The 27613-nt window shown below is 46.6% G+C and overlaps 1 protein-coding gene and 1 non-coding gene across 9 annotated transcripts in view; both read right to left on the reverse strand.

Annotated features, from left to right (window-relative positions):
• The window catches only part of LOC140408705 (transmembrane protein 144-like), a 164526-nt gene that overhangs the window by 26310 nt on the left and 110603 nt on the right, over positions 1-27613 (reverse strand). For 4 of the 8 annotated variants that reach the window (XM_072496287.1, XM_072496286.1, XM_072496285.1 and 1 more), the window contains 4 exons: positions 25706-25794; positions 17704-17822; positions 14370-14489; positions 6886-6983 (listed from right to left, as the gene is read on the reverse strand). In XM_072496287.1, coding sequence (XP_072352388.1) covers positions 6886-6983; positions 14370-14489; positions 17704-17822; positions 25706-25794 — 426 coding nt within the window. The remainder of the gene's footprint in view (positions 1-6885; positions 6984-14369; positions 14490-17703; positions 17823-25705; positions 25795-27613) is intronic. The other 4 variants (XM_072496290.1, XM_072496291.1, XM_072496288.1 and 1 more) reach the window with 3 other exon arrangements.
• trnag-gcc (transfer RNA glycine (anticodon GCC)) lies at positions 14986-15056 on the reverse strand. The gene has a single exon. It is a non-coding gene; the product is annotated as a tRNA-Gly (tRNA).

The raw sequence follows: 27613 nt of genomic DNA on the forward strand, positions 1-27613 counted from the left end.
AATCGGCCTTACCCCTACTCACCAGGCTCGTAAAGTTCAATGTACAAAGCTGGGCCTAATCCCGAGCCAGCTGCACCCCTAAATACCTGAAGTAAGTGCCCGATAAACAGATCGGCAACACTTCCAGATCAGCTCCGTTCCCTGGTGGAGAGATCGAAAAACACTCACTTTTCTCCAAATTCAGTTATATGCTGTGAAACCCCATTATATCCCCTATTGTGGGAACCAGATCCAAGATATACAAGAGAAGATCATTGGCATACAGGGGCACCTTATGCTCCACTCCCCCCTTACTATTCCCTTCCACTTATCTGAATTCCTCAATGCGATGGCCAAAGGTTCTATCGCCAACGCAAAAGGGAGGGGGACTTATGGCATCACTGCCTTGTTCCCCTTGTTCCTTATATAGCAACTTGACCAACGACACAAATTTATTCCAAACCTTTCCAACACCGCAAACAAATAGCGTCACTCTACCCTGTCAAAAGCCTTCTCTACATCCAACACCACAATAACCTCCTGTGTTCCCCCTTCCTCTGGGGATAGCACCACACTCAATGGGCACTGCCTGTTAGAGGACAAACGCCGACCCTTTACGAAGCCTGTTTGATTCTCACCAACAACCTGAGGGAGACACTCCTCCAATCTGAGCGCCAACACCTTAGCTAAGATCTTGACATCCACATTCAATAAAGAGATCGGCTGTTATAACCCAAACTCCACTGGGTCCTTATCTTTCTTTAATAGGAGCGAGATGGATGTCAGCATCATCCCCTTGTTACCGAATCGTCCCCTTGTTACCGAATCGTCTAACATCTCCATCAACAATGGTAGCGGCCGATCAGCAAGCTTTTTTATAAAACTCCACCGGAAACCATCTGGCCCGGGTGCCTTGTCAGTTTACATTCTCCCTATAGCCATCAGGATCTCCTCAACCCCCAATGGCTCTTGTAACCCCCCCTATCTTCCTCCTCCACTGTGGGCAGCACGGTAGCCTTGTGGATAGCACAATTGCTTCACGGGTCCCAGGTTCGATTCCGGCTTGGGTCACTGTCTGTGCGGAGTCTGCACATCCTCCCTGTGTGTGCGTGGGTTTCCTCCGGGTGCTCCGGTTTCCTCCCACAGTCCAAAGATGTGCAGGTTAGGTGGATTGGCCATGATAAATTGCCCTTAGTGTCCAAAATTGCCCTTAGTGTTGGGTGGGGTTACTGGGTTATGAGGATAGGGTGGCGGTGTTGACCTTGGGTAGGGTGCTCTTTCCAAGAGCTGGTGCAGACTCGATGGGCCGAATGGCCTCCTTCTGCACTGTAAATTCTATGCAAATTCCTCCAAAAACTCCGCTATATCCCATTCATCCTCCGGCTTCTCCGACCTATACAACATTTTATAAAACACCTCAAATTCCCCATTCACCTTATCCGGTGCAGACTTCAGCCCACCTTCCCCATTCCAAACCGGAACAATCTCTCAGGAGGCAGCCTGCTGCCTCAGCTGGCCAGCCAATAAACAACTGGCCTTCTCTCCATATTTACACATTGCTCCCTTTGCTCACCTCCATCCTTAACTGTGGACAAAAGATCAAACTGCATCTGCAGTTTCTTCCTCCTGGCCAAAAGCTCTGGAATGAGGCTATTGTCCACCTCCAAAATGTCATCTGCCATCCGTTGGCATTCCACCCTTGCCTCCCTATCGACCTGTGCGTTATGCGAGATTATCTCTCCTCTTATCATCACTTTCAAGGCCTCCTTCTACACTGAAGGCAAGACCTCCCATTCTTATTGAAAGCCACATATTCATCAATCATCTTTGCCCCCTTCACACAGAATCCCAGATCCACTAACAGCCCCACATCTAAACTCCATGCTGACCATTGAACTGGCCCCCTCTCCAAAACCACATGCATCAGATGCAGAGCATGGTCCGAGAAAACAATCACAGAATACTCCGCTTTCCTCACCCCCGGCAACAGAGACCTCCCCATTATAATGAAATCGATCTGCGAGTGAACCTTATGTACAGATGGAAAGAAGGAAAATTCACTGCCCCCCGGGTGCAAAAAGCACCATGGATTTGCTCCCCCTATCTCTTTCATGAACGCTGCCAGCATCTTTAAGCACCCCCCGAAGGGGTCAGTGACTTCAGATTGGAACGATCCACTTTCGGAGTCAAGACTGTATTCAAATGTCCCGCCAAGATCAACCGGTGCATGTCCATGCCCGGAATGACCACCAACATCCTCTTCATAAAGGCTACATCGTCCCAATTAGGAGCATGTACATTAGCTAAAGCCACCGGCCTCCCCTTCAATGATCCCATAACTATGACCAATCTACCCTCCTGATCTGCCACCACCTTCTCCATCTGGAATTTAACTCTCTTGTTAATCGGTATTGCTCCCCCTCCCGACGCTACTATCAAAACCCAAGTGGAACACCTGGCTTACCCAATGCTAATGAAACCTTACCTGCAAACCACTTGCAAGTGGGTCTCCTGCAACAGCCCCAAGCACTTCACCCAAGCAAAAATTCTCACCCATATTACCAGACCTCCCCAGCCCCATACATTCCATGTTACCAACCAAATCGGGGGTCTCTCACCCCTTCCCTCAGATCAGCAATTTTCACCATAAGGGATGTTCCCATCCCCCCACCAAACTCCTAAAACCAGAGCCCACCCAAGATGGCACCCAGCCCCACCAAACAGATGGGACAAAGAACAATCCCAGTCACTGTCATTCAATTAGCCCGCCCCCCCCCCCCCCCTCCCCTATCCCAGAAACCCCCCAGCAACTTCCTCTTGAAACGGCTCCTCTCTCCATTATCCCCCCCTCGCCAGTCACATCTGCTAGGCACATGGAAACCTGCCTACACGGGCCGCAGCCACTCGCCCAACCTCACTCCTGTTCACTGGCCAACTGCAGTTTGGTAGCGAGGCAGTCCCCCTGGCAGAATCCCCCTCGCCCTATGATGGATATCACGTTCACCGCAGAATTCGGATTAAAAATAAGGCAGTAATACACACAGCATTCTAATTCAAGATGGAATAAAACCACTCCAGCTAAAGGTCAGATAGAGGTTACCACCTGATGGGAGAGACTCCAAGCTGGTTCCAAGGACTCATTAGTATCAAACAATTAGAAGCTCTTCTTTGACAGACATAAAATTCTTTGGGATCACTCCCTGCACCTTTAAGTATTCAAAATATAAGGACAGGGAATTCTCCAGATAAATAGATACACAAATCTTTCCCTAACTATACCTCTTGACACTTAGGATAACACCCTCACAAAAGTGTCTGTTTTGATATCTGGAAAGAATGTCACCCTGACAAGAGGCAGGCACCAACCAGTCCCTCCCTTGCCAATATATCTTAGAACCCTGGACAATTACACAGACACTACAACCATTATAAGACCTATCAGTAATAGTACATCCAATTAGCCATTTGGCTACAGGTAATTAACCAAAATAAATGCCAAGGTAACAAATGCCTTCCTGAACCGATAAGCAAGTTTAATGTATAAAAAGAGAAGGCATTTTAGCAGAAGTATCTCTCTGATTCTGACTCCCCTCTTAGGGCGAGAGTCAGTTCTGTTCTCAGGAAGCTTGTCTCATCGGACAAAACCTGTTGTAAGTATGGTTTTGCAATAACTTCTTAGAAATGTACTAAGAAACTGATAGAGATGCTTTCAGGATTTTTCCATGTTTAGATATCTCATTCGATTGAGAGAAGTTAATATATTAGTAGATAGCTAGAAGGACTGTTTAGTCCACTTATACTTTAACTCTGCAATTCAGTATGTATCTATTGGTAGTATTTTCACAATAAAGATACTTTAATTAAAATCATACTGTGTGAAAATTAATCTCGAGGTTGATTTCCTAGACACTCATTTAGGAAGCCTAAGTCGGCGATAGGACCCACGACCTCAAGAGGTATCGATTTAGTTATGAGTGACGTATCTGAACTCTCCCTATAGAAAGTAACTGAAATCCTGTTTAACTGTCTGAGACCCGGAAAAGCATTCTCCCTTCGTGAGATCTATTCTGAGTCTTGGCAGGAAAACAGGTTTCCCTCTTTTAATAGGTTAATCTAGGGCATAGGTTAGTAATTGAGTATTATCAGGTCCGGAATAACCTAAATCCACAACAGCCCACGAAGAAACCTCCCCACCCAAACCATCCACCTCAAGTATCAAAACTCGCCCGCCCCCTACCCCATCCTGAAAATGCTACTCCCCTCCCCGTATTCATGAGCCCTCTCCAACCCATTAAAACTCAAGAGGAGGAGAGAAGCAACCAAAACAGAAAGAGGATGAACCCCAAACATAATTTGAATTTGACCACAACTATGTACAAAGAGAATAAAGGGCACCAAAAATTTAAACAAAAGAAAACACATAACCTGTTATAACAATGTCCCTCAGCCACCCCACCCCAAAAGAAAACACATAACCTGTTATAACAATGTCCCTCAGCCACCCCACCCCAGCCACAACAACAAAGCTCCTGTTCCAATGTCAGTTCAGTCCAAGTCCTTCAGCCTTCACGAATGCTTCTGCCTCCTCCGCCGTCTCAAAGAAATGGTCCCTCAGCCTCGCCCGGTAGGCCACCCCAAAACACACTCCACTCTTATTACGTGTTTTTCACAGTAATGTCATTGCAGTGTTAATGTAAGCCTACTTGTGACAATAAAGATTATTATATTATTATATGAAAGGCCATCGCCTTCTTTCCAGCTCCACCGTGACATCCTGGTATATTCGAAATACCGCTGCCTTCCCACCTCACCTCTCCGTTCTGCTTGCCCCATCTCAAAACCTTCTCCATTATCTGATAGCTGTGAAAATTATCACTGCTCTTGGTAGCGCATTTGCTTGTGGTTTCAGCCAGAGGGACCGGTGGGCCCTATTCAACTCAGAAGGGGATCGTTGACCTCTTTCCCCAGCAGCTTCGTAAACAGCGCAAAAATACTCTGTCAGCCTCGGGCCCTCCACTCCCTCAGGCATCCCCACGATCCTAAGGTTCTGCCATTGCGACCTAGTCTCCAGGTCCACACCCTTCACTCTCAGGCTCTTATTTCTATCCTCCTCCTTCAGGGACTCTGCTTCTAGCAAGGTGCACTGGTCACTGTGCTTCGACAGTGCTTCCTCCACCCACTTCAACACCTCACCATGCTCCTGCACTGTCTCCAACATCCTTTCAAGAGCCTCCTTCATTGGGACTAGTGTGTCCTCCACCGTCTGTTTGAGAGTCTCCATCATCTCCCTCCCTTGTCGTTTGAAAGGCTTGGTGAATTGCCGTTCAAATTCAGTCACCATCACCTCTGCCAGCATATCCATCATAATGGGCACCACCCCACCCTGCGAGCTTGCCCCCGCCATCTTCCCTCTCAATGAGCTCCCCACTGTGCTCGACTCTGCCAGCGGGCTAGCGTTCGCTGCTTTCTTCCCAATATTCTTTTTTTGGTTTTTGGATATCCTTTAATAACCACGTCTCAACTGGGACAAGTTTGCTGACAAATTCTCCCGGAAATGGGGTGAAAAGGGCCAAAAACCGACAACTGTAGCGGGAGCTACTCAACATGCGACCACCTCCTACATGTCACCACCGGAAGTCCCCTTCTGACTTTTAACCATTTGTGCAAAGTCTGACCATATCTGCTGGTGCATCCTTAAGTTTATACATCCTCACAGAATCACAGAAAATGTATCTCCTTCTAAAAAGTAAATACATCTGGACTGGGAAACGGTATCCATGGGGATGGGATCCCTTTTAAATTAACCTTGTTGCGACCAACCAAAGAGGGTGAGGGGTTGAATAAAATAGCTAATTCCTCCTCATCCAGGAGTGTAACAAAATCAGTGTTATTGGGGCTGATTTAGCACACTGGGCTAAATCGCTGGCTTTGAAAGCAGACCAAGGCAGGTCAGCAGCACGGTTCAATTCCTGTACCAGCCTCCCCGAACAGGCGCCAGAATGTGGCGACTAGGGGCTTTTCACAGTAACTTCATTTGAAGCCAACTTGTGACAATAAGTGATTTTCATTTCATTGAACATTGGAAAAACAGGCATCTTACAGCGACATTCCCTTTAAGATGTGTGCACACGCAGCCCCGTACACAGAAGGGATATTGAGAGTAGGCCTTCAACTGCACTCCACCATCTGGCCCAATGATTGGGGAGGGAGAACATTGGAATGTATTCAAGAATGTTGATCAGTTCCCTTTAGTATGTAGCTGTTATATTCTGATGTGGGCTACTCCGTAAGTGCATGAATGGATGTCAGAGGTTAGAAGGTCAGGAGCACATTCAGTGAAACCCAAGAGGTTATCCTACAACTAATCATGGATAATCCCAACTTCCCTCTTGCCAATCATTGGCAAGCATGCTTTCTGTTGCCTCGGCCCAAATTTCAGGAATTCCATCCCTAAGCCGTTCAGCCTCACAACCTCTCTCTCTCTCCTCCTGTATGAATTTCCTTAAAGCAGTGACCAAGAAGGCAGAATGTGTTGTGGCAATGGAATTATTGTGGTAAAAACCCAACTGGTTCACTAATGTCCTTTAGGGAAGACGCCTGCCGTTATTACCCAGTTTGACCAAATGTGATTCCAGCCTCCACCGACATGGATAACCTCTCTCTGACGTTTCTTAGCAAACCACTCGCTTGTGTGAAACCTGGGGTTAGAATGATGTTGCGAGCAGTTATATTTATATGGTGAAATTTGCTGAAAGAGCCTATGCTGTGTGTTCTGCTTGTGATTTTAATGTCGGCAGCTGATCAGCATTCCCAAAGCCTTTCCAATCCAAGTTCGACAATAATTCAGATTTTTCCATTTTGTTTTACATTATCTTTGACACTGTTACAAACATAAGCAATACTCACAGCAGTAACAAGAGGAAAGGTGATAACTGCACCAAGGAAATAGTTTGCCAGGAACCACGCACTGTTTGCTATCCCCCACAGGAGGCCTGAAAAGAAAGCTAAGAATGAAAGAAATTGGGAAGCATTAATTGTCTGCATGCGGACAACTGATTTCTGTAAAGGAAATACCAGAAGACTCACCACCACCTCCTCAGAGCAGCTTGCCAATGGTACCCATGTCCTGAGAATGAATTAAAAATAATTCTCTGTGTCTCCTTGGAATACAATGGTGTTGTGAGCAGTTATATTTATAGTGTCAACATTGCTAAGAGCCAAGGCTGTGTGAGCTGCTTGTGATTTTAGTGTCAGTAGCTGATAAGTAGCTAAATTTTGAGAGACTCTGCTCCCAGTGTAGAGCCTGCTCACCAAATTTAAAGAATTAGGCATTTATAACCAGAATGACTGAGCAATGTTGTTCTTTTCAAATAATTATCCAATTCTCATTTGAAAGTCTTGTTTGAATCTGCCTCCACCACACTCTCACACACTGCACTCCAGATTCTAACCATGCGCTGCGTAAAAATGTTTTCCTCATGTTGCTGCTGCTTCTTTTGCCAATCGCCTTCCCTCCTCATCCCTGGAACCGTTCCCGTGAATCTTTTCTGGAGCCTCTCTAATTGTCTTCACTTCCTTCCTAAAGTATGGCGCCCAGAACTGAACACAATACTTCAATTTATAAAGACCAGAATCCCGTATGCTTTATTAACCGCTTTCTCAACCTGCCCTGACATTATCAAAAACTTATGTACGTATATATCCAGTTCCTCTACTCCTTCATCCACTTTGTATTTATGCTGTTCTTTTTATATTACCTCTCCTCGTTCTTCCAATCAAAACGAATCACTTCACACTTCTCTGCTTTAAATTTCATCTGCCTCTTTTCTGCCCATTCCACAAACCTATCTATGTCCTCTTGAGGTGTATCACTATCCTGCTGACAATTCACAACAATTCCACATTTTGTGTCATCCACAAATTTTGAACCTGTTTCCAATACACCCAAGACTGGGTCATTAATATATATCAAGAAAAGCAGGCGTCCTAACGTCGACCCTTGGGGAACCCTACTTTATACCTTCCTTCAGTTCTAAAACCAAATTCATCACTACTCTGTTTCCTGTTATTGAGCCAATATTTATAACCGAAGGGCGCACATTCAAACACGTTACTGCGCGAGGCAAAATGCACCAATGCAACAACAAGACAACAACAGCAGCAGTAGTCAACAGTACCATTGAACATAGTGGAGGAGAGCTCTGAAGAAAAGCATGCAATGCATCAGTAGAATGCAGCCCAATTGAATAAGACAGCTCTGATTGAAGGTGCTCAAGGATAAATGGTAGACCCTCAAAATGGAAGTTGACTCCGGGGCTTTGATGACCATAGTGGATGAGCAGACCTTTCAGTATCTTTGGGCAGGAACACGGTCTTTATACTTGAAGAGTACCACAGCCAAGCTTTTGACATACACTGGGGAGATTCTGAAAAGCCTCGAAACAGACAAAATATCCCGGTGACATTTGGAGGGCAGGGGGCCAATTTGTCTTTGGTTGTCATGGAGGACATAGAGCTAGTCTGTTGGGAAGAGACTGGTTGCAGAAGATTAAGCTCAACTGGCTGGAAATCCTCAACAAATCTGACTGCATCCCGCAAGATGTCTTAAGGAGGTTTGAGGATGTCATACACAAAGAATTGGGCCGGATTAAGGGAAGAAAAGATCAAGGCCATATGAAATGTCACTGCAGCCAAAAATATCAGCAAGCTTAAGTCCTTCCTTGCTATGGTCGATTACTATAGAAGATTTATTTTGGATCTAGCCACTTCATTGGCACCATTACACCAGATATTTGCTGCTGGTAGATGCCCTCTCTATGTGGGTAACAGCCCAGGAGATGGGGACCACTACCTCGGCAGCCTCGGTAGATGCTTTGCGCCGAATGTTTGCCATTTATGGACTTCCCTGTTAATTGTTTTGGACGCCCCCTTCACCTGTGATGATCACCAGCATTTTATGATCGCAAATGGCACACAACACACAAGGACAGTTCCCTCTAACCCATCGTTGAATGGTCTGGTTGAGAGGGCTGATGAAAATTTCAAGAATGCCATGAAAAAGTAGCACAGTAAGAAGTCTTACAACACCAGGTTAAAGTCCAACAGGTTTGTTTTGAATCAGTAGCTTTCGGAGCACATCTCCTTCCTCAGGTGAATGAAGAGGTGGGTTCCAGAAACATATATATAGACAAAGTCAATGATGCAATACAATACTTTGAATGTGAGTCTTTGCAGGGAATTAAATCTTTACAGGTCCAGGCGGAGCAACTGAAGAGAGGGAAAGTCACAGGTTAAAGAGGTGTGAATTGTCTCAAGCCAGGACAGTTGGTAGGATTTCGCAATATGTGGTCGATGTTAACGGGAAGACCATCAGAAAGCAGATCGACCATCCGAGGGGTAAAGGGTTGATAACCATTTTGGTTCAACCAGCGTCCATTGCAGCCACCACTTTCGCATCCCCCTCCTCCGAGGGCATCATGATAATATTCAGGGGCCTCCTCACATTCGTGTTCAGCTGCCTGCCCTTAACGAAACCCGTCTGGTCCTCCCAAATCACTCCCTGGACACAGTCCTCTATTCTGGTGGCCAGAGTTTTTGCCAACAGTTTGGCGTCTACATCCAGGAGCAAAATCGGCCTGTAGGACCCACACTGAAGCGGGTCCTTCTCCTTCTTCAAGATAAGTGAAATCGATGCCTACGACATCGTCAGAGGGAGGGTCCCTCTCTCCTTTGCCTCATTGAAGGTTCTTAGCAGGAGCGGGCTCAGTAGCCCCGAGAACTTCTTATAAAATTCTACAGGGAAGCCGTCCGGACCCGGGGCCTTGCCCGACTGCATGCTTGCCAGCCCCCTGACTGCCTCCTCCAACTGAATTGGGGCCCCCAATCCCTCCACCCGCTCCATCTCCACCCTCGGGAATCTCAACCGGTCCATAAACTGCCTCATCCCTTCCCCCTCCCCAGGGGGTTTCGACTCGTATAACTTCACGTAGAACTCCCTGAAGACTTAATTGACCCTCTCTGGGCTCAGAACCATGTTGCCTTCCTTATCTCGCACTCCCCCAATCTCTCTAGCCGCCTCCCTCTTGCGCAGCTGGTGCGCCAACATCCTACTCGCCTTCTCCCCATACTCGTAGACAGTTTAATTATTTTCAATGCTACAGGGGGAAGATCTGCGACATGACCCCTCTTCCTGGGAAAGACCCCTGACCTGAGCCCTTCCAGCCCAACCCAAGCCCCCCCCCGAAGGGCCCTCCTTGGCACCTTGGAGGTAAGTGCAGTGAGGATTGTCACCCCCCTCTTCCCCCAGAGTCCACAGACGCAGTTTAGCACAACCAGGGGGCGGGACCGGAAGGGGGGATGGGGGATGGAGCGGGCCTGAATGGGGGGGGGGGGGGGGGACGACTGAGGACGGGGTTGCCTGAAGGGGAGTAGGGGAGTGGGGCCTGAAGAGGGGGGGGACATTTGGCGAGGCCATAATAGGGTTTTGCTCACTTCGGGGGGAGGGGCATCGCTTGCAAGTGTTTCAGGGGGTGGGTTTGCCAGTGATTGGGGCCATGTTATTATGAGACCCAGGTGCCCTTAAAAATGGCACACCAATCCCTGAGGAGCGGAACATGTCAGCGAGTCTAGGCCCCGCCCCTCTCATGGCCAACGTTAAATATGCCTCTCTCCATAAATGTTTCAAATTGCCATTGAATCCCTCCGCAGCAGCACTGCCAGCGCCAGTGGGAACCCCACAGATTTCCCCCTGGTGGCAACACTTTAAATGGATTCTGGAGAATCGCGGCCATGATGGCTCGCTCTCAGAAAAAATGCAGAAATTAAAGCCTTCAAATGAAACGAGGAAATATTGAACATGAAGAGAAATCAGGAAAAGGAATTAAAGCTCTCGAGAAGACATGGAAACAACAAGTTGAACTGACTGACAATATACTTGGAAAAAAAGCTGCAATAATCTACAAAAGGAAGTTCAGGAGGATTGAATGAGGCAATGGAGTACAGCTGAACTCCGTGCAAAAACAACGATAAAATAAGACCAAGTTCAATGAAAAAGGAAATAAGAGCTTGAAGAAGGGAAGCTTGGGAATGCGAAATTAATTACAGAGGTAAAATCACTTCAATTGACAGCAGAATCAGCACTTCAGGCAGAGAAAGAAAGTGAGATTCCGTGCCAGAACAGGATTGCTGAAATGGTCAGACTAGTAGAAAGGCACAAGAACCAATATGATAAAATAGTCAATGAAAGAGATGCTGAAAAGGGCAGCACGGTGGCGCAGTGGTTAGCATTGCTGCCTCACGGCACCGAGGTCCCAGGTTCAATCCCGGCTCTGGGTCACTGTGTGGAGTTTGCACATTCTCCCCGTGTTTGCGTGGGTTTCGCCCCCACAACCCAAAGATGTGCAGGGTAGGTGGATTGTCCATGCTAAATTGCCCCTTAATTGGAAATAATAAATTGGGTACTCGAAATTTATTTAAAAAAAAGAAAAATATGCTGAATTGAAATGCTGGAAAGAGAAGAAACTGTATCACATGACCTAAGTACCAGAAACAGAGTACCATAACCAATCCTTCACACCAGGCAGACCAGGATTGTGAAAGAATTGACATGACCTAAAACTTTGTTGTCTTGTGCTGATTTGTGTCTGCAGGCATTGTAATGTAAGGTGCTCGGCAGAGCAAGGGTCAACCTGGGACTGGGGAGTGGCAGCGGCCACAGAGTGAAGTGTGTAGTCACATGATCAGCGAACAGTCTGGGACAGAACTCAGTAAACAGCAAGCCTGCATGGAACAGCTCCATGCAAAACTATATTTGTAACTGTACACAGTTAAAGCCACCAATAAAAGTGTTCATGTTTAAAAGCACAAGTCTCAAGATCTCACCAATGAGCCATCACCATTGCAACAATAAAAAAACAAATTAAGTACATAATCTGGCATGGTGTAATAATACGAAACTTAGGTAGTGGATCAAGTTAGATCCCTGGAATTATTGTCTCTGAGACCACACCCCTGTCGCACCCAATAGATGTAGAGGGATGGAGCACTTGTAAACATGTGGATTACTTCAAGGGTAGAGCGGTGCTCCAGAAGTCAGTGTTGCCATCAAGAAATGTGTTTGAACCTATAAGCACCGAAGTATCTGAGTATCTGATTGCCTTGTTATCGACTTAACTGATGTCTACATGAAAGCAAGTAGGAATGAACTGCCTAAACCAGAAGAGGTACCCTGTATTTGCAGTTCCTATTAATGTTGATCAGGTGGAAACATCTCAGACTACAGAATTATACCGCTGTACAAGAAACAGAAAAAACCCTCAAAGACTCGATTTATAATTTTTCAACTCGTGTGTATAATCTTAAGTTAGAATTTGGACTTCAGTAACTTGGTTATTGCAGATTGTATAAAGGAGTTAAAGGGGGAGGATGGTGGTGATTGCCCCTTTAAGAGCAACATGGCAGAGGCTAGTCACCTGGCTTGAGGAACCAATTGGGACTGAGAGTGGGTCATGACCACAGGGGGTGGAGTCCTCCCTTAGGCAGAAGACATGTAGAGACTGGTGCAGCTAATGGACTGCTCTCGGGCAGCTGTAGGGCTGTTGGCCTCTGTACAATTTTTCTTATTAATAAATGTCTTTCATGTTTCGAATGAAGTTTGTGAATGTGCATCATTACAATAACATTCTACAAATGATCCATTCGGCTTTAATACACATTTTTCATTCTTGCAGACTATGACATTTTTAAAACCTCAAAAAAATTATATTTTATAATAAAATGCAAACAAGACACAACCCCAAACCCTTTCAGTGAAAAATAAATGATCCAATAATCCCCAAAAATGGCAAAAAACAAATGAAGCGTATTCATCACATGAATAAGAATGGTCATGTACTGTGCAATATTTGATCATCTCAGTCTATCCATATACTTACATTTTTCCTGATCGAGATGTTTTCTTTTCTGAAGGAGGCAGTTGGTACACTTTGTTGAGAGTCTGATTGACATCACACTTGAGGAAAACATTTCCCCAGTTTTTCATCCTGCGAAGGCTCTTGAATGCTGTGCTCAAGCTCTTTGCTTATAGTTCCATCACATTAGCTAATTCACACAGCTGACTGAAAATTCATGCTCCATCAAAAACACTCTTTTAACACCGGAAGACCTCACCGAGAAACATGGAAACTAGGAGTAGGCCATTTGCCCCTTCGAGCCTGCTCCACCATTCAATATGATCATGCCTGATACTCGATCTGAATGTTATATTCCTGCTTTCTCCCTTAAATATTTAAAATTATCTATCTCTTTCTTGAATACATTCAGTGACTTGTCCTCCACAGGCTTCTGTGGTAGAGAATTCCACAGATTCACGACCCTTTGAGTGAGTAAAGAAATTTTACTTCTGTTCATTCATGGGATGTAGGCGTCACTGGCTGGGTCAGCATTTATTGCCCATTCCTGAGGGCAATTAAGAGTCAACCACATTGCTGTGGATCTGAAGCCACTTATAGGCCAGACCAGGTAAGGGTGACAGATGTCCTTCCCTAAAGGACATTAGTGAACCAGGTGGGTTTTTACGACAATCAACAATGGTCATAATTAGATTTTTAATTCCAGATTTTTATTGAATTCAAATTTCCCCATCTGCCATGCTGGGATTCGAACCCAGGTCCTTAGAGAATTATCCTCGGTCTCTGGATTTCTAGTCCAGTGACAATACCACTACGCTACTGCCCCCCTCCCTAAATATTTCCTCATCTTAGTCCTAAATGGCCTACCTCATATCCTGAGACTATGTACCTGGTTCTAGATTCCCCAACTAGGGAAAGCATTCTCCCTGCATCTATCGAGCCCTGTTAAAATTTTATACATTTCAATCAGATCGCCTCTCATCCTTCTAAACTCTGGTGAATACAGGTCAGTTGAACCAAACTCTCCTCATAGAGCAGTCCCGCCATCCACGGTATCAGCCTAGTGAACCTCTGCTGCACTCCCTCTATGGCAAGTATATCCTTTCTCAGGAAGGGAGACCAAATCTGCCCACAATTCTCCAGGTGTGGTATCACCAAGGCCCTGTATAACTACAGTTAAGCTATATCTCCTTCTGAACTCAAAGTTCCTCGTCAGCTAACTGCTGGCATTAAAAGGGGCAAACTAATACCCCTGGATCAGCAAACTTCGAACAGATAATCAATCTTTTTATATTCAGTGCAGGTAGTTGGGAATTACTGTTGATTGGCCCAAGGTCTGCAGTATTGGTACATTGTATGGGAACCCTTACAGTCATTACTAAGGACCACGAAAACTACTTTATTGAAATTACCCAAATAGCTAAAAGTTACCTCACTAACAGCATTCTACAGGCATTATGACTGTTCATCAATTCACCTTACCGGGTAATATTGCTGTTGAATAAACACTTGGTTTGTTTTTCTTCACTGCACAGTATATGAGAAAATAGATTGTACTGGTTAGAATAATCCCACTGCAGTATGCAAAAACATAGTCCATGTCTAAAATAGAAGAGAAGACAGTGTCAGATGTGAGTATTTGAAATGAAATGAAAATTGCTTATTGTCACAAGTGGGCTTCAAATGAAGTTACTGTGAAAAGCTCCTTTATATAATATTTAAATTTATATAATGACATTGATTATGTTCTCATATTGGTTAAAAAATAGCAAAGCTTTGTAACACAATCTCCACACAACAACCTATTCAAAATGTTTTCTATCTTTTCAAAGCTGTCAAGGTTTTGAGGTCTTTCACTCTTTGGCAAGGAGGGTATTTTAAACAATTTATGAGAAAATGAAATGAAATGAAATGAAAATTGCCTATTGTCACGAGTAGGCTTCAATGAAGCTACTGAGAAAAGCCCCTAGTCGCCACATTCCGGCGCCTGTTCGGGGAGGCTGGTACGGGAATTGAACCGTGCTGCTGGCCTGCCTTGGTCTGCTTTAAAAGCCAGTAATTTAGCCCAGTGAGCTAAACCAGTCCCAAAGAGCTGCGATGCATTGGCCGGGAATCGAACCCAGGCCTCCCACGTGGCAGGCGAGAATTCTACCACTGAACCACCAATGCAAATTTATATTAAAGTGTTATAAAGCTACATTTAGTTCACTTTGATTTAAATAAAAGTTCTGTGAACGTAAATTAGAAGCAGTTAAATCATCTGCCCTGGATAGGGTTTCTTAGATACCATAATAGCTTTAGGTAAGGGGATCTTAGTTACGATCCTCATAGAGACAAATAACTTTAAAAATTTGGACTCCTGTCTTCCATTCTGAAACTTGATGTGGAGATGCCGGTGTTGGACAGGGGCGAGCATCCCAGGTGAGGAAGGAGCAGTGCTCCGAAAGCTAGTGATTTGAAACACTCTTGTTGGACTTTAACCTGGTGTTGTAAGACTTCCTACTGTTCTGAAGCTTAGTGAAGGACAATCCATTACAATCCTAGCTCTTTATAAAAATATAATAAAAATAAAATCAGGGCCAGGATTCTCCGAGCGCGGTGGCGGAGAATGGGGCCTCAGACCCGTGATTGGGTCTGATGCCGGGACACGATTCTCCGGCGACCGGAGAATTGCCGCCAGTCGCGGCGCACGGTCGACGGGGCACCAGTCGGGGGCCGTTGAAAGAGGCCGAAGTCGACCGGCTGAGTTCCCGTCGGCGTGGTTCACGAATGGTTCCACCCAATGGGAGCTCGGACTCGCGGCCGTGCTGTCCATCCTGGTGGGGGGGCGGGGGGATCAGACTGCGGGGGGGGCCTCCACGACGGCCAGGCCCGCGATCGGGGGCTACCGATCGGCAGGCGCACGCATTCCGGGGGGGCCTACCTTCTTCCGCGCCGGCCCAATGTGTGGCTCCGCCATGTTGCGCAGGCCCGGCTGGCAGTGCAGGGCCGCCTATCAGTGCCGGAGCTGCGTGGAGCACTCCGGTGCTGTGCTGGCCCCCTGTGGGCTTCAAAATTGCTGGGCCAAGAGGCCCGTTCACGCCGGCATGAAACACTCCGGTGTTGACGCTGGCGTCAACACATAGCCGCATTTTTGCAGAATCCCGGTCCAGATATTTTGACACAGCTTGATGTGCCAACATTAGGCCAATGGATGTGTAGGTTTTATATTGTTCTGAATACATCTTGACAATCTTAGGGCTTTTCTACACTTCACCTGTAAATATTTGTATACAGTAATTGCAGCCTGTACACAGTGTCTACTCTCCACCTCTTGAGGAGACCAGAACAAAATCACAGAATTCAGAATATTACAATGCAGAAGAGGCCCTTCAGCCCATTGAGTCTGCACCGAAGCATGAAAGGCCCTGACATGCCCACCTCATCCCACTTGCCAGCACTTGGCCCATGATGTTGCAAGTACTCAGCCAGGTACTTTTTAAAGTATGTGAGGCAACCCGTCTCTACCACCATCCCAGGCAGTGCGTTCCAGACCGTCACCACCCTCTGGGTAAAAATGTTTTTCATAAAATCCCCCCTAAACCTCCCACCCTCACTTTGAACTTGTGTCCCCCTCGTAACTGACCCTTCAACTAAGGGAAACAGCTGCTCCCTAACACCCTGTTAATGCTCCTCACAATCTTGTACACCTTAATCAGGTCACGCTCAGTCTTCTCTACTCCAAGGAAAACAACCCAAACCAATCCAACCTCTCTTTATAACTTAAAAGTTCCATCCCAGGCAACATCCTGGTGAATCTTCTCTGCACCCCCTCCAGTGCAATTACATCCTTCTTATAATGTGGCGACCAGAATTGCACAGAGTACTCCAGCTGTGGCCTCACCAAAGTTCTATACAGCTCCATCATGACCTCCCTGCTTTTGTAATCTATGCCCCGTTTGATAAAAGCGAGCGTTCCATATGCCTTTTTCACCACCCTATTAACCTGCCCTTCTGCCTTCAGAGATCTGAATGGTAGGGATGCCGCATATTCTTCATTTTGAGGTCCTTTTTTAAACCTGTTTTTGTTAAACTACACACAGCTTTAGACTCAAAACAGACTCAGTGATCAAACTGAAGAAACATCAATGTTACAGCAGAAGCTAAACAGCAGAGGGAGACAGCCACACAGTACCACCACCTTTATAAGAAGTATTATCACAGCAACAGACTTGAGGCTGATTATCACATTGGCCCATAACGTCCTGATTCCCCAGCGTCACATTTAGTGGGTACTCCAATGCTGCACTGGGGAATCTCTCTAAGAAGTTCCCATGGATACCCCAGCAATTGTCCAGTATCACTAACTTCCCCTGCCCAATTGTGCTGGGCTGGGAACCATTTGAGGAAGAGATTTAAATCACTAACTTTGAAGTTCTGCCAGTTTTATCCTGATAGTCATTCTGAAGGAGCTAGAAGGAAAATATCAGCACCAACTTCAGAGTAACTATTTAAACATGCAGACTGAGCCTCGCACAGGACACCCCGCACATACAGAACCCCCTAAGCAGATCGCCCCACACACTGCCTCCCATCCTGATCTGACCCAGCCCCCTTCCAATCTGACCACACACCCCCATGGCCCAACACCCACCCCATAGCCCAACACCCCCCAATCCAGCCTGACTCCCTCCAAAGACCTGATGGCCCCATCAGCAAACTGACCTGTCCACTGACTTGACACCTGTGTGGCTGTCTCCCTCTGCTGTGTAGCTTCTGCTGTAGCATTGATGTTTCTTCAGTTTGATCACTGAGTCTGCTTGAAATAATTTCTTACCAAACTGACTTGCACCAAAAAACTCGGTTTCATTTCTTTCAGCATGGTTCTTAATGTAGAGGACTGGTACAAAGCTGGAGCCGTACAGTAAACCTGCACACATAGCAAGACTGCAGCCACTGAGAAATAATATAAGAAAACAAATTAGGCAAGGATCTGAAAACAAACTGTCTTATTTACATCATAGCATACACTGTTATACCAGCTCTTGCTTCAGCTTTGATTTGGGGGTCTCTTAATTTGATGCCAGGTTATGTGAAACAGATTTAGCAGTGTTGTAGGAACATAGGCGTGGTGATCTTTGTGAGGGGTTTCCAGAATGGAAGGTGTAGTGATCACAAAGATACACACTTATTCTGAATAGCAAACATACATGTAAGAATTAAACTACACTCACTAACACAAACTCTATTTACTAATTCTAACTATTATATCTTAACTAGCTCTGCAATGCTCCATGAATCTTGGGCGGGATTCTCTCATCCTGAGGCTAAGTGTTGACGCCGTCGTAAACGCCGTCGCGTTTCACGACGGCGTCAACATGCCCCCAGGAGCAGCGATTCCGAGCCCCTACAGGGGGCCAGCACGGCACTGGAACGACCCACGCCACTCCAGGTGCCGACACCGGCGTCAAATGGGCGCCGTGGGTCTGTGCCTGCGCGCTGCGACCGGCGCGATTGCGCGCATGCGCGGTGGCTCCCTTCTCCACGCCGGCCCCGACACAACACGGCGTAGGGTTACAGGGACCGGCGCGGAGCAAAGGAGTACCCCGGCCCGAGAGGCCGGCCCGGCGATCGGTAGGCCCTTCCCCCCTGCCCCACCTGGCCGCCCCCGGATGGAAGCACGCCGAGGTCCCGCCGGGTAAGACAACACATGGACGGCGCTGGCTAGACTCGGATTTTTTTTGCGGCCTCTCGGCCCATCCTTGGCGGGAAATCGGAGGGGGGGGGGTGGCGCTCTCCGGAGAATCGGCAGACCGGCGTCGCGCAATTCGCGCCTGGCCCGGCGATTCTCCAGCCCGGCTTGGGCTGAGAGAATCCCGCCCCTTATCTTCTTCAGCTCCAGTCTAAACTCCTCCCCCTAACTGATGAGCCAGTGCAATTCATAGTACTGTTCCTTAGCTCCCTCTAGTGGCTAGGCTTAACATAACATTAACTCTTCACATGCTATACATTTGTATAATGTCACAATAGGAACCCGAGGGAGCTGTTTGGTCCTGCTCCAATATTCATTTAGGTCATGGCTGATGTGTACTTTAACTGCATTTCAGAATCACAGAATAATAATACGGTGCAAAAGAGGCCCTTCGACCCATCGGATCTGCACTGACACATAAAAAACACTTGACCTGCCTACCTAATCCCATTTGCCGGCACTTGGCCCATAGCCTTGAATGTTATGACGTGCCAAGTGCTCATCCAGGTACTTTTTAAAAATAAATTTAGAGTACCCAATTCATTTTTTCCAATTAAGGGGCAATTTAGTGTGACCAATCCATCTACCCTGCACATTTTTGGGTTGTGAGGGGCGAACCCATGCAAACACGGGGAGAATGTGTAAACTCCACACGGACAGTGACCCAGAGCCGGGATCGAACCTGGGATCTCAGCGCCATGAGGCAGCAGTGCTAACTCACTGCGCCACCATGCAGCCCTATCCAGGTACTTTTTAAATAATGTGAGGCATTGCGCCTCTACCACTATCCCAGCCATTTATCAGTTTTTACTCCATATCCCCTATTAACCCTACCGAGCAAAAAACTATCCAATCTCAAGTAGTTAATCAAACGTCCACAGTCTTTTGAAGATGTTGTACAGCTCTCTGAGATGCCTGCAATCTTATAGTCCTGGCCTCTTGTGCATGCCCAGTTTCCAAACTGCAGCAATAGTGATTGTGCCTTCAGCTGTTCAGCCCCGAAGGACTGAAATGCACCCAGAGCTGTCTCTGCCACTCCACAACTCTCTCTTCTTTTCAAACAGTCCTTAAAACCAACTGCACCTCATTCACCATCTGTCCTAATAGCTCCGTATGTGGCTCAGTGTCAGGTTTTGTTTGATGGCGCTCCTGTGATATGTCTTGGGACATTATACCACATTAAAGATGCTTTATCGAACTTCCGATGGCAGCCATAGAGTGAGTAGTCACGCACAAGGCAGCTCTGGCTCAAAGGCATTGTTTGGATATTTTACACCCGCTAATTGGGTAGTTCCAGCAGAAACGTGGTGCGGAAGATGCAGGAGAAGAGGTTTTCCACAGGATTGGCATGTCTACTAGCTATCAGACCTGGCAGAAGACAGTTAAAGACCTGGCTAAGGAGTTGGGGGAGACCTGTGGCGCAGCACCAATTTTGAGAATGGTGGAGGGGGGAAGGGTTGCTGTCGGTGGGAAAGCCCCAGATGGAGCAGTTATTGAGCTTCATCAAGGAGGAATTTTGCTAGCAAAGGAAGGAGGTGCACAGCGACTGGTCGAAGGCGATTGAGGGAGCAGTGGCACCTCTGCAAGGGTCGCTGCACTGGGTGGAGAACTGCCTCAACGTGCCAAGGGCGGTGATACATGAGGTGGAGAAGGTGGTGTCCGGCCAGAGCGATCGTATTGTGTCTCTGGAGGCGGAAGCGGGGATTGCTGCGGGTGAAGGTGGAGAAGCAGGTGAACAGGCCCAGACGGCAGAACATGCGAATTGTGGGTCTGCCAGAGGGCGTGGAAGGAATGAGTACCACAACGTTTCGAGGATGTTGGCTGCGCTAGTTGAGGAGAAGGTGCTGGACAAGGCCCCAGAAGTGCGCAGGACCCACAAGTCCTTGAGGCAAAAGCCGAGAGCAGGGAAGCTGCCACAAGCGGTGATTGTGTGGATGCCCAAGTTCATGGATAAGGAGAAGATTCCGAGCTGGGCCAGGGCGAAACGATACTGCGAATGGGAGGGTAATCAACTACAGATATACCAGGACATAGATGCGGAGCTGCCGAAGAGGGACTCAATAGGGCCGAGGCGGTGTTGCATTGACAGAAGATTTGCTTTGAGGTGCTGTGCACGGCGAGGCTTTAATGGCCAGGAGTGCTATTTTGAGACTGCAGAGGAGGCAAATGACTTTATAAGGGACCATAAGCTGGGGGAGAACTGAGGGTTGGTGTGGGATGGAGGGGTTCGGTCTGCAAAAGTTGGATATTATTGCTGTTTTGTGTCACCAAAGGGTGGGAATGTATTTGAGAGTTGTAAGTTTGTAGGAGGGGGGCAATCACATTCTCCCTCCCCTACCTTTTGCCGTGTTATTTTGGGAGGAGGGGATTTGTGAATTTGGATGGACGAGCTACAGGAGAGGTTTGAGTAGTCAAGGGGGAGTGAGTTTAGATATACGCAGGTGCGGGACTTTATGCGGAAAGAGTGGAGGGCGTCCCAAACTGCCGGAGTACACACTGTTGGAGCACTGTTGCTCTTGGATGAGCTGGGGTAGGGCAGGATTGGAGATATATATGGGTGGTTGGGGGAGCTGATGGTGAGGATCAAGACTAAATGGGAGGAGAAGTTGGGACAGGAAATAGGTTGGGGACTGTGGTGCGAGGCGATGCGGAGGATAAACTCAACCTCCTTCTGTACGAGGATGAGCTTGATTCAGTTCAAGGTCTGAGGGTACACATGATTCCGGCGAGGATGAGTGGGTTCTTCGAGGGGAGGTGACCAATGGGTGTGAGAAGTGTGGATGGAGGCCGGCAAGCCTGCGTATATGATCTGGGATTGCGAAAAGCTGGAGAGATACTGGGAAGCGGTGTTTGGGACGTTATCTAACATAGTGGGGGTGGAGGTCAGGCCGGACCCAATGGTGGCGGATTTGGGGGTTTTGTAAGTGCTGGAGCTTCTAGAGGGGAAAAAGGCCGACGTTGTGGCCTTCGTCTCTCTGATTGCCTGGCGAAGGATCCTGTTGAACGGGAAATCGGATACACTGCCGGGTTTGGCTGGGGAATTTGTCCGACTTTGTCCAGCTGGGTAAGGTTAAGTTCGAGTTGAGGGGGTCAGCGGAGGGCTTTGAGTTGCGGTGGGGGCTGTTCATGATGCTGTTTGGGGAGCTGTTCTTCATGGGGGGGGGGGGGGGGGAGGGGAGAGGATAGAAGGGAAAAAATTGTACAAACTGTGGACTGTGATTTTATGGATTGTGTATTTTATATTTTGCTGTTGTTACATTTGTTTGGAATAAAATACCCTTAAAAAAAGACGCTTTATCAGTGCAAATTGTTATTGCTGATGATGCTAGGAGCCAACTCATTGAATTGAAATAAAACAGCTCTGCTATCATAGCAACAAATGAGTGAAGTTGAAGTTCCTTTGTTCCTCGTACTGAGTTTGAAGTACCAAATGTGGGCTTCTAAGTTGCTGCCATTGAGAGAGTGATGCAGTTGTATATTAGATCAGTATCATCAGGAGACAATGGGAATTCAGGACAGGTTAACCCATGGTGAAATAAGAAAGGAAAGAAAACTTCAATAATGAATCAAAATGTCAGAAGTATTTCCATCTAGTCCAATGCTTTTTCACAATGTTTTTCCTTAAGAGCAAAGAAATGGGAGCTGGAGTAGCACATGCGGCCATTCAGTGGTGACTGGCAATCAATAAAATCATGCCTACCTTCCACCTCGGCTACATCTTCCTGCATTATCCCCATATTCCTGAAATCCATTAGCATCCAAAAGTCTATCCATCTCAGTCGTGAATATACACAGCGACTGAGTTTCCACAGACCTCTGGGGTAGAGAATTCCAAAGATTCACAACCCGAGAAGAAATTTCTCTTCAACTTTACCCTAAATGGTCAACCCCTCTTCCTGAAACTATAATTTCTTGTTCTAAATTCTTCTGCCTGCGGAAACAGTCTCTCATCACTCGCCCTGCCAAATCCTCTTATTTTATCACAGAAACGTATCTCTAATTATCATGGGTCCAGCCACTTCTAGATGGAGGGCCCCAGGAACATCAGAAAGCTCAGTGGCTCAGGGGCATCAGGACCTTCAGGGGCCTTGGGAAGCTTGGAAAGCTAGGGGCATGGGTCCTCAAGAAGCAGCACATCTTAGAAGATGCCAGGTTATGGGGTTGATGGTGGGAAGCTATTCCTCACAAACAGGTTGTATAAGTCCTCAGTAACTTTCCTGATTTGGATTGGATTGGATTGGATTTGTTTATTGTCACGTGTACCGAGGTGCAGTGAAAAGTATTTTTCTGCAGGCAGCTCAACAGATCATTAAGTACATTAGAAGAAAAGGGAATAAAAGAAAATACATAATAGGGCAACACAACATATACAATGTAACTACAAAAGCACTGGCATCGGATGAAGCATACAGGGTGTAGTGTTAATGAAATCAGTCCATAAGAGGGTCATTTAGGAGTCTGGTGACAGTGGGGAAGAAGCTGTATTTCAGTCTGTTTGTGCGTGTTCTCAGACTTCTGTATCTCCTGCCCGATGGAAGAAGTTGGAAGAGTGAGTAAGCCGGGTGGGAGGGATCTTTGATTATACTGCCCGCTTTCCCCAGGCAGCGGGAGGTGTGGATGGAGTCAATGGATGGGAGGCAGGTTCGTGTGATGGACTGGGCGGTGTTCACGACTCTCTGAAGTTTCTTGCGGCCCTGGGCCGAGCAGTTGCCATACCAGGCTGTGATGCAGCCTGATAGGATGCTTTCTATGGTGCATCTGTAAAAGTTGGTAAGAGTTAATGTGGACATGCCGAATTTCCTTAGTTTCCTGAGGAAGTATAGGCGCTGTTGTGCTTTCTTGGTGGTAGCGTCGACGTGGGTGGACCAGGACAGATTTTTGGAGATGTGCACCCCTAGGAATTTGAAAATGCTAACCATCTCCACCTCGGCCCCGTTGATGCTGACAGGGGTGTGTACAGTACTTTGTTTCCTGAAGTCAATGACCAGCTCTTTAGTTTTGCTGGCATTGAGGGAGAGATTGTTGTCGCTACACCACTCCACTAGGTTCTCTATCTCCCTCCTGTATTCGGACTCATCGTTATTCGAGATCCGGCCCACTATGGTCGTATCGTCAGCAAACTTGTAGATGGAGTTGGAACCAAGTTTTGCCACGCAGTCGTGTGTGTACAGGGAGTAGAGTAGGGGGCTAAGTACGCAGCCTTGTGGGGCCCCGCATAATTTGAGTGAGAAGCAAGAGGATTGACTTCGACTGGCAACCTGTCTGAGACATCTGCAGCCTCCTGCAGAGGGAACTGATGCCTACTGACACATGGAGCCAAGCTTTCCACTGCTTCTCAACTTCACCGCAGCCCGTATTTAACTCCTCCCACCCCCCATAATCCTGAAATGTAGCAGAATGGCTGCAAGAGCATCAGAGACGTCTACTTTACACACACAGTTCACTACAGCCCCACTATTCCCAAGCAACACAGATAATTTGCAAACCATGATTGACCTGCCTTGTAGCAATGGATTCCATTTACTGATATTCCTTACATAAAATAACTCTTCTAACTTCCTTGTATGAATTTGGTACTAATCCTAAACTGTTTTCCATTTTACTAATTAACTAACCAGTGGAAATTATCTTTCAGAACATCCCACCACAAAACCTTGAATGCCTCTATTATATTTCCTCTTAACTTTCTCTGGTCTGGCGAATACAGTCCTCATTGTTCAAGTCCCTTGAATTTATGTTGCACCTTTTCTATGACTCTAACATCATTCCTATGATGGAGTGTGAAAATTATATATAGTTGTGGCGCCTAAGCAACCTCTTGCACAAAATATGGCCTCCTCACTTTTGTATATAAAAACTCAGAATTACAATTAGAAGTACTCTATTTTCAATTACATATTTTAACAAAGGCCAATCGTTCCAGTGGCAGCATGTAGGGAGAGGTTGTGGATTGGGTAGCTCCTGCCAGGGTATTTGATTCTTGGACCTTTCTGCCCACTTTCTGGGATGCTCTAGTGGAAAAAACCCATCCATCCGAAGATGTAAGGAGCCTGTATCTGGAGAATGTCAGAAAGACTGGAGGTGCGGACAGGAAAACATTGACAGACTCGGAGGCTTCACGTGGCTCCTCAGTAGAAAAAATGATGAAGGCGGATTGGCAGCTGAGGGCGCTCCTGTTGGACATGCTTATCGACGTACTGGCAACAGAGTTTGATGAACAATGTGAGAAACAGTGGAAGGTGAGGTCCGAAATCCTCCGAAAGTTGATCAAGGAGGCAGTGGGTCCCATCCGAGAGTCGTCCGAAGTAATCTCAGACCATGCTCCGCATTTTGTAGACTTGGTGTCGGAGTCAGCGCCCACCGTGGAGGTTGGATGCGGCATTATTGGGGTGGTTCAGCGATCCGAATCCCATATTGGGGCAGATGGAGGCGAGATGGGTAGGGGCTCTAGTTTGGGTGCGCTGGTAATGGCCTCGCTGCCATTTTCTCTGGCGAGATATTTTTTGAACCCAATCGTGGCGTCTACGCTAAGGATATGGAAGCAATTTAGGTAGCATTTTAAGCTTTAATCCATGTCATTGCTGGGTCCGCTCTTCAATAACCATCTATTTAAACCGTTGAGATTAGACGCTACGTTTAGATTGTGGGGAGGGAAGGGGAATGAAGGATTTGGGGATTTATTGAGGGATGGTTTGCCAGTCTGGAGGATCTGTTGGTAAATTTTGGACTTTCTGGGTCGAATCTGTTCAGATACCTCCAGATTCGGAACTTTATGCGAAAAGCCTTTCCTCATTTCCCTTGGCACTGCCGTCATCCCTGCTGGGGAGGAGTCTTGCCCTAGCCAGGTCTGGAGGGGATTATTTCAGGTGTCTACGGGCAGGTCCTGTTGGTGGAGTGAATGAAGTGAAAGCGAAATGGGAAGGGAATTGGGACTTATTTTGGATGAGGAAGTGTGGAGTGAGGCCCTTCATAGGGTAAACTCCACGTACTCCTGTACACGGTTCAGCCTGTTCCAGCTTAAGGTGGTACATAGGGCTCACTTAAGGCTCGGGTGTGTGTTATTATGCCGAAGAATTATTTTACTTACACCAGTTTTTTTTGTAGTGGATTGAGTTTATCAGTCCAGCAAGCATCTCCTTGTTTTGTCGAAGTCTCCTCTGATGATGTTGACGAAGGCTGTCAAAAAGATGAAAGTAGGGTAGCCATTCCAATATTCCAGATTTCCTTTACTTTTTCCTTAATACTGTATTCAGATAAAACTGAAGCTTCTTTGTATTACAAGATCACAGCTGTGCAAGAAAACACTTTTTCCAGAGCAAAATAAAATCACCCAATGGACTGAAAGCCAATTCCAATATCCATAATAATCCAGCATTGAATCCTGTTTTAAAATTCATTATTCCATTGCATCAGAGTTGCAACTGTAAATAGTAGACAAACATACCAAATAAATCATACATGCTCTGTTTAATAGTGGCTTGAGGATCTGAGCATATCCAGATTTTAAAGGTCAGATTATTTCAGATCCACTTTGAGTCACTGTTTTACGGATTTCCATTGATCACGGCTCAGCTTTGCACTCTAAAACGTTACAATAACATAATTAAAATAGAATAAAACACTGAAGATAATTCCCTTCTGCAATTAGGGTTCTGTGACTAGGGTTGCCAGCTCTCATCACACCTAATCCTGGCATTAGGTCACATGATACCAATTTACAAATTATATTGTATGCAGAGGGCTCCCTTTACTTAAAAGCTGGGAGTTCTGGGAATAAGATGGTCACCCGGGAGCAGACAAACGAAGTGCACAGTGTGCAAACTACAGCTGTGAACTGCCAGAGTAATCAGGGCCTGGGAAAGAATTAGTCTGTGGGACACCTAGAGACAAGACTTGTTTTCAGCACAGGGAGGATGCAAGCAGGAGAAAGAGTATCGGAATATATTTTGAATTGAGAGGGACATAACAGACACTGGGAAGGCAATGATCAGGTGGAGAACCTTTTGTTCAATCAAGTCTGGAGGAGTTTCAAAGTTGTTGGAATTGGTTGAGTACTGTTGAGGGCAAATTAGTTCATGGAATCATAGAACAGAATTGTTTGGTGCAAAGGGACATGTTGAGTTGTTGTGGGTGGGGGCGGCCATGTAGACAATGTGGGTAAGAGTGTTGTGAGAGTGTTGTGAGTTTTTGGATTATTTAGAATGTAGGTGGTTGCACATTCAAAGTTTCGTTTTGCATCTTTGACTTTGTCGATATATATATATGTTTCTTAAACCCAGCTCTTCATTCCCCTGAGGAAGGAGCTGTGCTCCGAAAGGTAGTGATTCAAAGCAAACCTGTTGGACGTTAACCTGGTGTTGTAAGACTTCTTACTGGGTAGGAGGAGTGTTAGAGATAATGTGAGTCCTTGATTTTCAGCCAGAGATAAGTGTTGATCACCTTTTAACTGCAGTTACTGTTTTTTCCCCTAGCAAACGGAACTCCCTCCTGGTCTCTAACAAAACATGGATGCTGCAATGATAGTGCTGGGCAACCACAATTCGCTGAAACTGCTCTATGGCGTCGATGTCTGTGTGGTCGATGACGGACTGACTATGGGAGCCGTTGCAATTCAAATGAAAGGAGTCGGGAAAGAAGAGACAGTTTGATGGAAATCAGCAGGAACCAAGTGACCAACAGACACAGCAATCAGCTGGCAGGTAGTGATCAGCGGACAGGCAGTGATCAGACAGGCAGTGATCAGCGGACAGGCAGTGATCAGACAGGCAGTGATCAGCGGACAGGCAGTGATCAGACAGGCAGTGATCAGCGGACAGGCAGTGTGAGTGCAATCAATTACACTCAAGACAAAGTGATTTCATAACTGAAGGCTTTAATCGACTAGAACCTTTTCCCCAGCAGCTTCGATACAGAAAGTGAAGGCTGCTGGGATGTCGCCATCTCTTATACACCGCCTTCAGGGCGGAGCTATGTAATACAGCCAATGGTAGACTCC

The sequence above is a fragment of the Scyliorhinus torazame genome, chromosome 3 (assembly GCF_047496885.1).
Source record: "Scyliorhinus torazame isolate Kashiwa2021f chromosome 3, sScyTor2.1, whole genome shotgun sequence".
NCBI classification, from domain to species: domain Eukaryota; kingdom Metazoa; phylum Chordata; class Chondrichthyes; order Carcharhiniformes; family Scyliorhinidae; genus Scyliorhinus; species Scyliorhinus torazame.